This window comes from Aythya ferina (assembly GCF_964211825.1).
Source record: "Aythya ferina genome assembly, chromosome: 6".
Lineage (NCBI taxonomy): Eukaryota > Metazoa > Chordata > Aves > Anseriformes > Anatidae > Aythya > Aythya ferina.
The window spans coordinates 16240992-16253876 of NC_140303.1; the positions used below are offsets into that span (position 1 = coordinate 16240992).

At 38.0% G+C, this 12885-nt stretch overlaps 1 protein-coding gene across 13 annotated transcripts in view; it reads right to left on the reverse strand.

Annotated features, from left to right (window-relative positions):
- The window catches only part of ABI2 (abl interactor 2), a 59378-nt gene that overhangs the window by 6687 nt on the left and 39806 nt on the right, over positions 1-12885 (reverse strand). For 4 of the 13 annotated variants that reach the window (XM_084524580.1, XM_084524575.1, XM_084524570.1 and 1 more), the window contains 7 exons: positions 10542-10639; positions 9847-9993; positions 8695-8819; positions 7551-7724; positions 4698-4856; positions 976-1062; positions 480-653 (listed from right to left, as the gene is read on the reverse strand). In XM_084524580.1, coding sequence (XP_084380706.1) covers positions 480-653; positions 976-1062; positions 4698-4856; positions 7551-7724; positions 8695-8819; positions 9847-9993; positions 10542-10639 — 964 coding nt within the window. The remainder of the gene's footprint in view (positions 1-479; positions 654-975; positions 1063-4697; positions 4857-7550; positions 7725-8694; positions 8820-9846; positions 9994-10541; positions 10640-12885) is intronic. The other 9 variants (XM_084524574.1, XM_084524579.1, XM_084524578.1 and 6 more) reach the window with 3 other exon arrangements.

The following is a 12885-nucleotide window of genomic DNA, read 5'->3' on the forward strand; positions in this document are numbered from 1 at the left end:
ACCTACATAACATACATATATATGCAATATGCAAGAAAGGTGTCTTAAGCATATGCACCACTAAGAGGGAAGACTCCTGAGTCTCTTAAGACTGGGCATGCTTTGCATGCCCCTTACAATGAGGCCGTTAGAAGAGGGCTGCACACATGCCTCTAGGACACTGGGTGTGCTTTGCACATCCCTTAGAAGGCTCTTACAAGGATCCCCATACACGGCCCCCTTAGAAGGGGTGCGGTGCACAAAGCACGCCCAGCGTCTTACAGGTGCAGGCACATGGCCTCTTCATGAAGGGCACGTGAAGCCCTCACAGAGTCCTATGGGTGTGCAAAGAGCACCCACCCATGTTTTAGAGTCACACCATGGGACACTTGGCACGATTTGTGCACCTGTAAGAGAGACTTTGCACAGGGCTGGATACCAGGAGCATATAGAAACTATTACAAAAATAATCCCACCATCTCTAGCAGCTTTAAACCTACCCTTTTCTAAGTAGGTCCGTGGTGCCCATGGAGGGTCCTCCTCTGCGTAAGGATCGCTGTACTCCACCACAGCTGCTTCCTCCTCCTCGTAGTCCTCTGGAGGTGGGGGCGGTGGGGGGGATTCATCAAACACTGGCTCATCCACAGGCGGTGGCGGGGGAGGAGTATCTGAAACTGAAAATAAGCAGCAGTGTAACCATGAAAGTATCTTTGAGAGCTATAGCTAAAGGTTTAAATAAGATTCCCTATCCCAATTATTGGCTCTGGCATCAATGTTTGGAACTTGTGAAGATACACTAGAGACAATAAAATTCAGTGAATCAGGATCCTCCAATTAAATTATTTTCCTTTTTAGCCCCCCTTAGGAACTTTTGACAAACTTGCAGAGACAGTAAAGTAAGCAGAATTCTGGCTGTACACAGACAGTTGTTTCATCCACTCGAAACAAAAGCCACATGCAGTACTAAATCATCACACAAGGAAGCAGCAAACTTACTGTTTTCTTGAACTCTGGCCACAAATCCCATTAGCGGTAACTGTGGAGTTACCTGTAGGATGGAGGGGGGAGGAGGAGCAAGGGATGCTGCCACAGAAATTAAAAAGAGGCATTCAGTTAGAAACACAACAAAGCAGCAAACAGGAAAGTAGACATCATCACCACTCAGACAACATAGCAGTCTGCCAAGAAGCTGCGATAAAAACGATGGCATTCAAAGAAAAATGGTTCAGGGTGTTTATGTTTCCAATCCTTACTTCAAGGAGATTTATCTATTTTTAGTATTTCCAACTCAGCTCTTTTTCTTAAGATCAAGAATCCACGCTCAAGTAGTAGTACGATCTGACTACAAGATTCCCTCAAATACATGTCTATTACTGCAGGACTTTATGAATAGGCCTAAGAAACAAATATGCCAAGAGGCTTATTTCCCTACAATCCTCCACCTTTTAGATCCACTTAATATTATAAAGGTAACACCTTTTCTGTAACAGCATCCATAATTCCTTAGTACTGATGCTGGATATAACAAGTTTTCTCCAAAATCTAGGCAAAAACAACAACAAAAAAAGCCTCATTTAACTTATTTTAGGTGAACCAGACAAAGATGCCTTTGAGAAACAAAGGACTTCTGACCATGGTCCTTGTTGGCAGATTAAAGCACACTGTGCTGCTGCAGAGCAACAGAGGCTACTCTAAATGGGCTGCCTTTCTACCTTATCTTTCTATCTTATTTTGCAAACCACCAAACTCTGAACAGCTGTTTTGCTGGTAACAGGAGAACTGTCTTTGTATGATACACATGAATTCACATTTAAAGAATACGCTTTCAGCCATCTGCAGATGTTATACCACTAAACTGTGGTTTAAGCTAGTGACAGAAACTGAAAGTTTCAGTTACCTAGTTAGGGTAAAAAAAATTACTTAACTAAATTACTTAATATTTTATCTAGTTTTAGTCCCACTTTGTAAGGCTAATGCAGTACAATTCTTTTTTTTAAGCAAGTTCCAGGATTATTTTTCGGAAAGCACACCTCAGGAAAAGCACAACTAAATTATTTCTTGTTAGTAGTGGCATACAAAGACATTTAATCACGTCCAAAAGAACACCAGGGAAAAGGGTCTACACTTCATGTACCAGTACATTTATTTAGCTTACAGAACAGAGCTAATTAAATTTCAAGCTAATTCCAGAGCTGCTACATATGACTTAGTATTTCTCAGAATTATTTCACATCATCAAATGAAAAAAAAATCCAAGGTATTCAAAATTAATGTCTCAAATTTTCCTATTTGCTCATTTTAGTAACCACCACTTTCAATTTCTTCTGCCACTCATGTTCACCTTCCTGTCACAACCACACACCCCAAACAAAGCATGCAAAATAAACATAAAAAGCACAATGCAACAACCATCCTTTTTTTGTTGCAAGAACAACCTTGTACTTCTACACAAAGCAAGCTCCATTATCTTACCACTTATCTTATAGTTCTTGAGAAATTTTGAAATACTTTTCTAATTACAACCTCTTTGACTTGAATGAAGTGACTCCAGAACGAGTATATTCCTTCTTTCAGTATAACCACAGTAGCTGGGAAAAGTTTTGGTCTTGTATTTATGAAAGTGGGAAAAAGGAACTTGAAGTACTATTCAAATGCAATAACATTCAGGAATTCAGCATTCCTGTTCAGCTATGAAGTGCTCCCCTTTTTAACTATATATGCTATGTAAATACTTAGTTTCAAAATGTTTCCTCTACTCAAGTCACATGAATACATACAACCATATCTATCATATGAGACTAGCTTCAGTTTCCTACATCCCTTCAGCACGCTGCGTTTGTGTGCTATATATAATTCTTTGAAGGAGATAACGAGGCTTTCCAGGTAGTAAAATAGATCGCTCTAGACGAGCACTCTAGGCAAACACAAAAAAAATCCCTTTGTTAGCTTGGGTTGCACAGTTTAATCAAATGGTGATGGCTAACACTAGCTGACATCATTCCTTATTTATGTTAACCTTTTGTCAAGTTTTATACTTCAGTCTACACACAGTGCAGGCACTCTCTCATTATATTGTCTCTATAAAATACATAATGACTCTAGTTTTGGCCTTTACTGTATTTGGTCAATACAGTTATTTATTTATTTATTTATTTTCGTGTAATGACATTTTAAAATAATGACTTCTTATAAAGTGCATCAGAAGAACTCTATTGCATTCCTGCTATCTCAAAAGATGAGATAAACACCATCTTAAGCATTCCCACTCAACTTGCTTTCATATAGACCACTGGTAGAATAAAAAGTTCATCAACACATTTGCTGTGGATTCATTAAGAAATGCCTGAGAGCACCTTTCACAAGATAGCTTCAGCCTGATAAGAATTCAGCTATACGAACAGCGTGTAGTGCATACCACCATCCCAACATGCCCCCACTTTTTCCCAAGGGTTTTCAGCCTATACTGAGCTCCATACTGCTGGCAGCTCAACTCCTACTGATATTTAACTAACGTAGCAAAGTTGCACCACTTGTTAGGTGACATAACTGACAAGGGTGTCTTTGGGACAGATTTATGCCGAGATCAGTTAGGGGTCTGCATTTCCTTACTATTTTCTTTTCAGTTGCTGAAAAGGTCTCACCATGAAGCAGAAAAATTACCTTATCTTAGTAGCAGTATTGAACTGAATAAACAAAAATGACTATGCCACAATACTTAAAAAAAAAAAAAAAAAAAAAAAAAGTATTGCTTTATTGCCAAACAACCTGCAAAGCACAACAAGCCATAAGTTTGTATTTTCCCCTCCTCTTTGGGAATGCTGAGAAGCAACCGTGGCCTCCATCCTGCCACTATTACCCCTGTTCCTTACAGACAACAGTCCCTTTATTTGTAGGATATTCATCAATTACACATATTTGAGCATCCTCTCCTCTCAAGGTGCAAAAAAAATGGTTTAGTTTAACCACAAAGCTAATAAATTCTGTATTCTGCTCTTACTACAACAGCTTGTTTATGTATGTCAGTATAACTGAAGTATTTTGTTTGTGACTTACAGCTCAAGCGACTAATCACCATAATCATTACTTTCTTTTTGGGTCCACAGACTGAATCATGGTTATGTAACTTATTTGAAGTCTATTTGGCATCTTTATGATTACCTTTAACAATGCAGTGGTAAATTCCAGAGAATTATCCCTTTACTAATACAGAAATGCACAGCAGTTGTCAGAAACTCTCTGGATATACCAAAAATCCTCTTTACTGCAAAAGGTAATATTGAAAGGTTTCCCTTATAGCTATTTCCCTTTCCTTCCTGTCCGTTCTCCTTCAGATTTCAATATGCATGTAATGTGCTTAACAAATACCACATATTTCAGGCAAATGAGCTGCAGTTTACTCATATAAGCTCCTCCATCCTCATTGTCCCCAGCAGGACCATCCACTTCCTTCTCAAGTTAAATGCACACATCTCTTTGATCTCTGTGAGATTGAAAGTAATTCATCTGGCAACAAAGCCCATATTGTTCTGGGCTGCTTGCCATAGTGCAAGCTGAATGATCTGTACTTGCACCACAGCTTCAGCACAACTACCAGCACTCTACTGGAAGTTAACCTGAGACAAAACACAAGATCTGCAGTGGAGACAGAATTTCAGAGACCTGAAGTCCAGGCAATTCACCCCTGCATTGAATTCAACACAGCAGAAAACCTTTCTTACCTGGGTTCTGGTTATAAAAAGGTCCTCCATTCATCTGGTTCTGAAGGCTCGTCTGTGATGTGATTGAAGGAGGACGCCGATATGGCAAAGATCCCCCTATTGTTGGGGGCGTGTGTCGAGATGCAGGCCTGTTCATGCTGTAGAACTGAACTGGGTGACCTGGGTCAGAAAGGGAAATGTGTTACCAAGGGAAGAATGAAGCTTTTTTGTTTGTTTTTTGCTTTTTTGCTTTTTTCTTTTTTAATAGCTACATTCAAGATTCAAAGGCTTGGAAAGGTTTCTGTTCTTTAAAGGCAATCTGCATCCTAGGTGCATTCAGCCAGTTCAGCTACCAGATGACAAATACTGGATGTCTCAATAGCAATATAATAATTCTCCCAACTGCCTGTACTTAGTACTAATTGCAAAAGCCAAAATGGAAATGCAAAGGTATCTATGCTACAAAGTTTCAAAATGAAAGACAGTCATTCCCAGTTGCAGATTTTATATAATGTATTATAATAACTTGCAAATTCAGTCATCTCATTTATAAACCTGTGAAACATAACACTTCACAGTCCAGCCATCAAGCAACACAACATGTACAAACTGTATGTATACCATTTCTAAGATTCAGAGATGTTACCTTCTACATCTGAAAAACCCAATGGTAACTGTCTTATTGCTGTTCAAGAAATATATAGAGAATCATCTGGGGAGAAGAGAATATTAGAAACTGCTTGAAGTATGGAATAAATGAAATCACACTCAAAGACCTGATTTTCAAGGAGCTGTCAATTGAAATAATTCCTTAAAACTTGCTCTCCATTCTAATCACTTCCTATATCAAAATAATTGATTCTGAATCTAACTAAGCAATATATGCTTTCCATAAAACATATGAACACGAAACTGGCAATTGACTTTGCATGTCACTCATCACCACCCAATACTAATCAAGAAGTAGGACTATTAAGGCAGCCTTTGTGCTCACGTAGAATTCTCCATCTTATACATGGTACACAACAGCACACAGTAAACTAGACTTCTTACACCCATATGGGTTATTAACTTCCCTAACTATTCTGCTTCCACCATTTGTTCTAGAGGTAAATTTCAGGGTTTGCAGAAAAACGAGGGAAGAAAGCCAGATGGCCATTGTGGCTGAGGAGGCATGCATGCAGTGAAATAAATAGGGAAACAGAACACATGAATGAGCAATTTTTAAAAGTCTGCACTGTTCTCCTTTTACATAAGGTGTAAGGAGGTTCTCCATTATGCTTGATTACTTTGCAAAACTGCATACTAGGTCAGTAAAGAAAATGCAAGTTGCTTTCTGCGTTACTTGCTTCTAAGAGCAATTGCATTAACTAGAGATTCCCATTCCTCCTGCTTTGTACAGGTATGTGCGTCTCAAACAGCACACTTCTTACAGGTGAGGAACAAGAGCAGTTAAGAAGCAATCCACCTAGTAAAAAAAGCTTTTCCACATTATTCCTAGCGTGCCTTTTCAGTATGTCTCCCCATTACTTAAAGGACTGTGAAATTGGTGGTGATTGCAAAGAAGGGGGAGAGAAGGAATGGGGATAAGAGGTCCTTAAGGACCAAAAACTACAACCTTGTAAATGGTAAACTATCCAGTCTCTTCATGTATATTATTTCAGAGAAGCTATGCAAGCAGCCTCACTAATAACACAAGGAAGGAAACGAAATAGCAAAAAAAAAAAAAAAAAAAGTTTCTCTCACAAAATTGTAAGTAAGTTAGTAGCCATTGAAATATTAATTTCTGCTTGATTTAGACTTGTCCAAAATACAGAAGCGATATGGTTAAGAACTGGGATACTGATGGCGCATAAAAAATGGAAAACTGAAGTGCTCTGATATGCCTCATCTTCTAGATGCGAAAGTAGTTTAGACTTCAGTATCATCTGGATACCAGAATTCATCACAGTTCAGAAACTTCTGTCACAGTCACGGATTCTACTATAAGTATTTTCTAATTTTATATAAACCACTGCACCTTAAATTAAATACAATTTCAAGAATGCTTCTGGCACCTGGTGAAATTCTTTCTATGAGAGACCAACACTAATAAACACACACATCAACTGATGCCTTTGTAAATCAGATTCCACTAGAATGAAAAGTAAGAAAACATGTAGCCACGTATGAATTTGGCTAAGACAGAGCTTTACAATGCAGTGTAACACCTCATTAAAAGCTAAAACAGAACTGTGCTATGGTTAGTAAGTACTACATGCTGCAACTTCAGCACATGAAAAAATAAAAAATGTGGGGTAATTTCATAAGCAGTAACAAAGCAAGTTGCATTACATGCCTTAAGTATTGACTCTAAAGCATCAAACCAAAATGCTTTAGTACTATTCTCCATAGCAAAAACTTGTGTTTTACTTTACTTCTACAAAAAGAATGCTCTCCTTAACAGTTCATTGAAAGGAGACTTGTCATTTGAAAGCACTGAAGAGACAAATCATATAAATTATACTTTGCTAGTTGCACCATTTTTAATCCGATCCTGGAAGAGAATAATCAGACCTGGAACTCAGTAAAAGTCCCAGTATCCAAACTTCAATAAAATAATAATGTAATAAATAGCTATGTAAATGTAAAAAAGTAAAAATAATAAAGTAATGGCTGCTGTTTATAAAACTAGCACACCTTGAATTGTCTGCTCTAACTATTACCTTATAGCTGGGTATTAGCAGATACTTCTTCTATATTTAAAATAAAAGAAAAGCCAATGGAAAAAAATCAGTGCTTCTCAAGGAACTTTTTCTCAAGGAACTCGAGGAAAAGCCCTGGACCGTGATCACATCTGGGTTCATCTGCCCACACATCAGAGCAGACACTCACCTGTAGAGGGTGTGGAAGAAACAGCAGGGGGAGTTGGAGAGGTGAAGCCATCAGCAAGGGGCTGGGCTCCTGCAGCAGCATCTGGGGCAGCGGAGGAAGGGGCAGGAGCAGGAGGGGTGGGGGCAGGAGCAGAGGTAGCAGGAAGGGGAGAAGTGCCAGCTGAGCCAGCAGGGGCTACGTGAAGAAAGGAGGAAGAGGTGGAGTTAATAAGGAGATATGTTAGCAAGGATTAGAGAAAGCCTTTGACTATTCAGTGTTAGCACCTTACTAGATGCATAGTATTTTGGAATGCACAAGGAGATGGGAGAAAAATAAAGCTATTGAAGAAAGGCTCATTCTTATGTAGGCAGCTCATGACAGTCAAGCAAATCCACTGCTTCTTTCCAGCTCTGAAGGTAACAACCCTGAACTTTTCACTGCAAGTCATTATTTTGGAAAGATGTCTTTATTCCTTGTTATTTACACTGCAATCTTTATCACAGTTGCCTTTAGCTTTTGTACTAATTAGAAAACATACAGAAGAGGAAAGCCAAAATTTTCCCATTCTTTGGTTCAGAAGCATCATATATTTCAGATTACACTGTAAGCCAACTGTACACTCTTCTTCACCAGAAGTGCTGAGCAAAGGAAAAAGAAACACTGCCTGTTTCTGGGAAATCTGGGGCGGTTTACACTGAACAAATGCCTTTTCATGACAACTCAGCTAGGCTTGCATTAATGTACTGAAGATTTACATTCTGCTTGCCTCTCTTTTAATCTAATTTTCTAAAAGCACGCTTCTATAGACCTGCGTGGACAGCCAATGAAAAAGCATCAATTTGCTTAGAAGGACAAGGGAGGTGTTTCCCCAGCCCACCAAAAAAATTGTGTCCTATCTGGTCCTATGCATGCAGCCAGGCAAAAAATTCTGATAAATCAAGTAATATATAAAATAAACACTAACAAACATCAGAAACTCCCAGAAAACATTTTACTTTAGTCAGATTCATACTAGCAATAGCTAGGACCGATTTCAAGGACTGCATGCTTCTGGAAGATGAATTTGGAGATTCCTCTTGGGGCTTACTCATCATGGTTTTTAGGAGATCTGCAAATGCTGAAGCTAATGCTGGGTCAGAAAGAGGAAAAGCCAGTTTCTGTTTACCTGGATAGACACTGGGAGGAGATGGCGTGGGAACAGCAATAGGAACACCCACACTGCCACTTCCACTGTTCTCTCGACTGCTGCTCCGACTACTTGGGTGGCTTCCTCCACTACTCCCACTGCTGCTGTAAGAAACCAAAATAACCCAGGAAATGAATATGCTGCTCTACATGCTGAAACACAAGATCCCTCAGACAGCACCTTAACTAATTCAGAGGAGTAACAGGGAACAAGGGAAAAGAAACAATGATAAAGACCAATACAAAGCTTAGTTTTCTCAGTAGTCATTGTCATTTTGGTTACAATTTTTCTCCTAGTTCTAGTGAACTTCCTCCAAAATGAAACACGTCTGAACGTAATGCCAAAGCATGCCATTCCAATATTGTAAAATCTCTGCTGAGCAAATACAGACCTTTTTGCTGTAACTTAAAAAAGGTATCGACTGTTTAAACTCTGCTTTACGTGCTTTCATGTAAGACTACTGAAATAGGAAAATTTTAAGATAATCAAGTAAAAGTCACATTAAGCCAATCTATTTAGCCAGCATCAAGTACTCATGAAGTTTAAAAGGTAAAGATTCCAAGGGAAGTATTTAGACCTGTCATATCATGAAACTCTTCTCATTATCCTAGAGAGAAGGCTAGCTCTCTACAGAACCTTTAGTAATACAACTCAGCTTTATTCTGTGTTTGAAGTTTTCAATATCCTCAAAATACAATGCTCTTTTTCAACTTCTCAATCTAAAAACAAAGACGGTTCAAACAAAAATGTGAATGGTAAGCACACCAAGCAGTCCTTCAATATGCAAAACTTAAGTTGTGTACAATGTCTTTTCCCAGTTTTGTAAACATTTCACAAAATATCACAGTCTAAACACTTGGAAGATTACAAAATTTTAGTACAGCATTAAGTGCAATAACTATGTTATAGTACTAAAATTAATGCAACCATAGGATTAAACGAACCATTCACAATTCACTATTCCAGTTTTATTACAGCACATTGTCGACATGCTAAATGGCATCCATCTCCAGTTATCCTTGCTTGAAGCTTCACTGTCAAGATGCAGATAGATTTCACATTTATCATAGCATTTTTGTCCATACACTTATAAAATACTAAGTACACTTTGTGTGGGACTACTCTGAATACCTGTATGTGCGATTCCTCTGATTCACAGAAGCTGTTCTAACAGGGCTCTGCTGTGAGGGAGCCATATTGCGTGTTGGGCTAGGCACGTAGTCATTTGGTACCACCGGAGGACGTACTGGCTCCAAAGTACGATAAGGAGAGTGACGCCTACACAAGGACAAGCATATTAAGATAATAAGCAAATTAGCAAAGAAGCAAATTAAGATAGTATAGACAAAGACATTTTTCATTCTTTGAAACATTTGCTACATACTAAGCATCATCAGGAGTTAAAAATGTTTTCCTGTAAGTCTGCAATATCTACTTCAGAGGATGAGAAAACAGTCAAGGGCATTTTTCATGTACTTCATGTACAACAGCGCCACATGCTAATTTTCCAGTTGTTTAGCACCACCTGTCAAAACCACACAGCTGATGACTCTCTATGCTAAAGCATGTAGTTTTAAGTGTTCTGCAATGATAAAAAATGCTTCTGTTAGGAGGGCTGATGATGCCCTTTATCTTGTGACAGAAATGTGTTATCCAGTATATAAGACATGATCAATATAAGAGGATGCTGATGCAACTTCTCATCCTGTGGATGGTTAAAGCAAAACCAACCAACCGAAACAAACCACACAAAAAGAAAGAATCTTTTTTTTTTTTTCCACTCCTTGTTCACCTAAACCCTTTACATGCTTGGTAACTCCACTTACCCAATAGTTCCTTTTCCTGACATTGGTGGACTTGGTGGCTTCTGGGTGGGTGGTGTTGTACGAGGCAACCCACCCATCTTCATATTCTGCGTGCTGACCTGCGTGAAAGAACGGGGAGAGAAATGGCCTTCACTAAGCTCACTGTCTAAGGAGAGAGATGCCTCTATCAATTAATTCTAAGTAGGGGAAGGTTTAAACAAAAAATAAATTGAGAGGCCATGCATTCTATATGCAATTTCCACTCTGCTAAAACTCAAAGAGTTGCGCTCAAAGGACTCTTTATTACATAGGATTTTCAAAAATTATATATACAAAGAGTGAATTTGTCTTTGGGCTATCACAAACATTAAATCAGTGACAATGCAGGCATTGTATGTGAATTGGTTAAACCTCCCAGTCACTTTTTAAGACAAAAGTTATTTCACATTGCCCTACCAAATGGTAAATTTCAAAGAATATTTTTAAGAACTCTTTAAAAATATTTAGGTTTATATAATAGGCCACAACTTAATGTAACTAATACAAATACAGAGAAGCCAACATAATGTCCAAATATGTTCCATTAATGTTTTAATATTTTCACAGTATTAAAATAATTTAATAAACTGTTTGTTATAAATATTAATAGTACACATGCAAAATTACAGATAAAGCTATATATAGAAAAACACAGAGATGTATTTCTTTCCCCACCAAATTCGTAGCAAACTGACCTCTAAGAATTGATAAACATATGGGGAGAAAAATTATTTGCAGTGATGTGATGTGACTACAGTCATCCCCTTGCATTCTTTCAGGTTAAATTACAAAGAAACTTTTATATAAGAGAATTTACTATAACCTCTAAAAATCAAGAAGTCACCTGCATTCCTAACTGTCTGATCAATGTAGAAATCGTAAACAATTATTACTGATGTAGGCATTTTGTTTACCTGCATACTGCCAGCCAAGCATAATTCTCTCAATGCGTGCACCATTACAGGAACCTGTATGTGATCTTCTTAAAAGTCTCCATTAAATAGCTTTTGATTTATGAATGCTCAAATTCTTGCTTAGGCACAAAAATATTCAACAAACCAAAATAAGTATGCTTACATCCCTTTTTCTGTTGTTCCTGTCATGCTGTATTTCAGTGTTTCTTATTTCCAAAGTATAAGTCTTGTCTACTGACCCCACCTCCCATATAAAAAAATGGCACAGTAGTCAACACATTAATAATATTTGCAAACATCGTTAAAGGCAAATTACTTCTTTATAATTTGTCTATAACAACTTGCTTAAAATCCTGGAAATGTTTACTTTTGTGAATTTGTAAATACTGAGGACAGTGTAAAGCATAATATGTTCAGTATTCTGACACTGAAACTTGATTCCTTAGCTCTCAAGAACCCGTGTTACAACATTTTCAATTTCCTGGGAGGAAAAGAAGACCAAGCCTTGTAAGTTTTTGTTGTTGTTGTTGTTTTTGTCAGATTCAAAGACAAACATTGGGATTCAGTTGTGCAAAAAGTGCTTTGCAATGTCAATTTAAGAAAAGTCTTTTGAATAGCGTTATAAAGTCCTTTAAGCCAACTCTAAGCAGCAATAATTCTAAAGTTAAGTCAAGTGAGGGATGAGGTAAGCACTGAACTACAACTACTTGAAGGGAAAAGGGAAAATGTAAAATGAATCGTATTTTATTCTATACACGGAACGTCAAGAAATAGCAAAAAATCCCCCCCCCTTTATTTTTTTTTTTAAAGTTGCAGCATCCCCTGTATTTCTTATCTCATTAAAGATGTCTGTTTCATCCATCTATTTGAGTTGCCCAAACAAAACAAAACAAAACAACACCATTTAATTAAAAACTCACAGCAACATTTGCTACAGGTTATTTCAAACAGTCCGTTAAGCCTAGTAGGACAGGGGGTTTGGATGTCTTTAGAGGACAGCAAACTTAGACCAATCTGTGTGTCCCTGAGCAGTCCTGGCAGGTGTTTTAACTAGCTACACTGTGGTTTCTCCCCAGATGATGTCAGCACTAGCTATCACTTCACAGTTAACAGAATGTGCTACAGTTAAGAGAGCATCCTACTTAACCCTACTTTCAAGAGTGGTATTATGTGCATACAGTAATTACAAGAAGAAAAATGACTTTTTAGGATTCCACTGTGCTAGAATCACATGAAAAGGAGAGGAATGCAGCTGGAGGGTGAAGTGACATAGCACAGCATACAGTAAGATGTGGAAGCAATACTTGCCCGACCAATGCAGAACTCCAGTTACTGCCAGTTTCTTTTATTAACACTAACTAACATCCTAACATAGGATGGTAAGACAGCTTTAGAAAATGTGGCTGAAATAA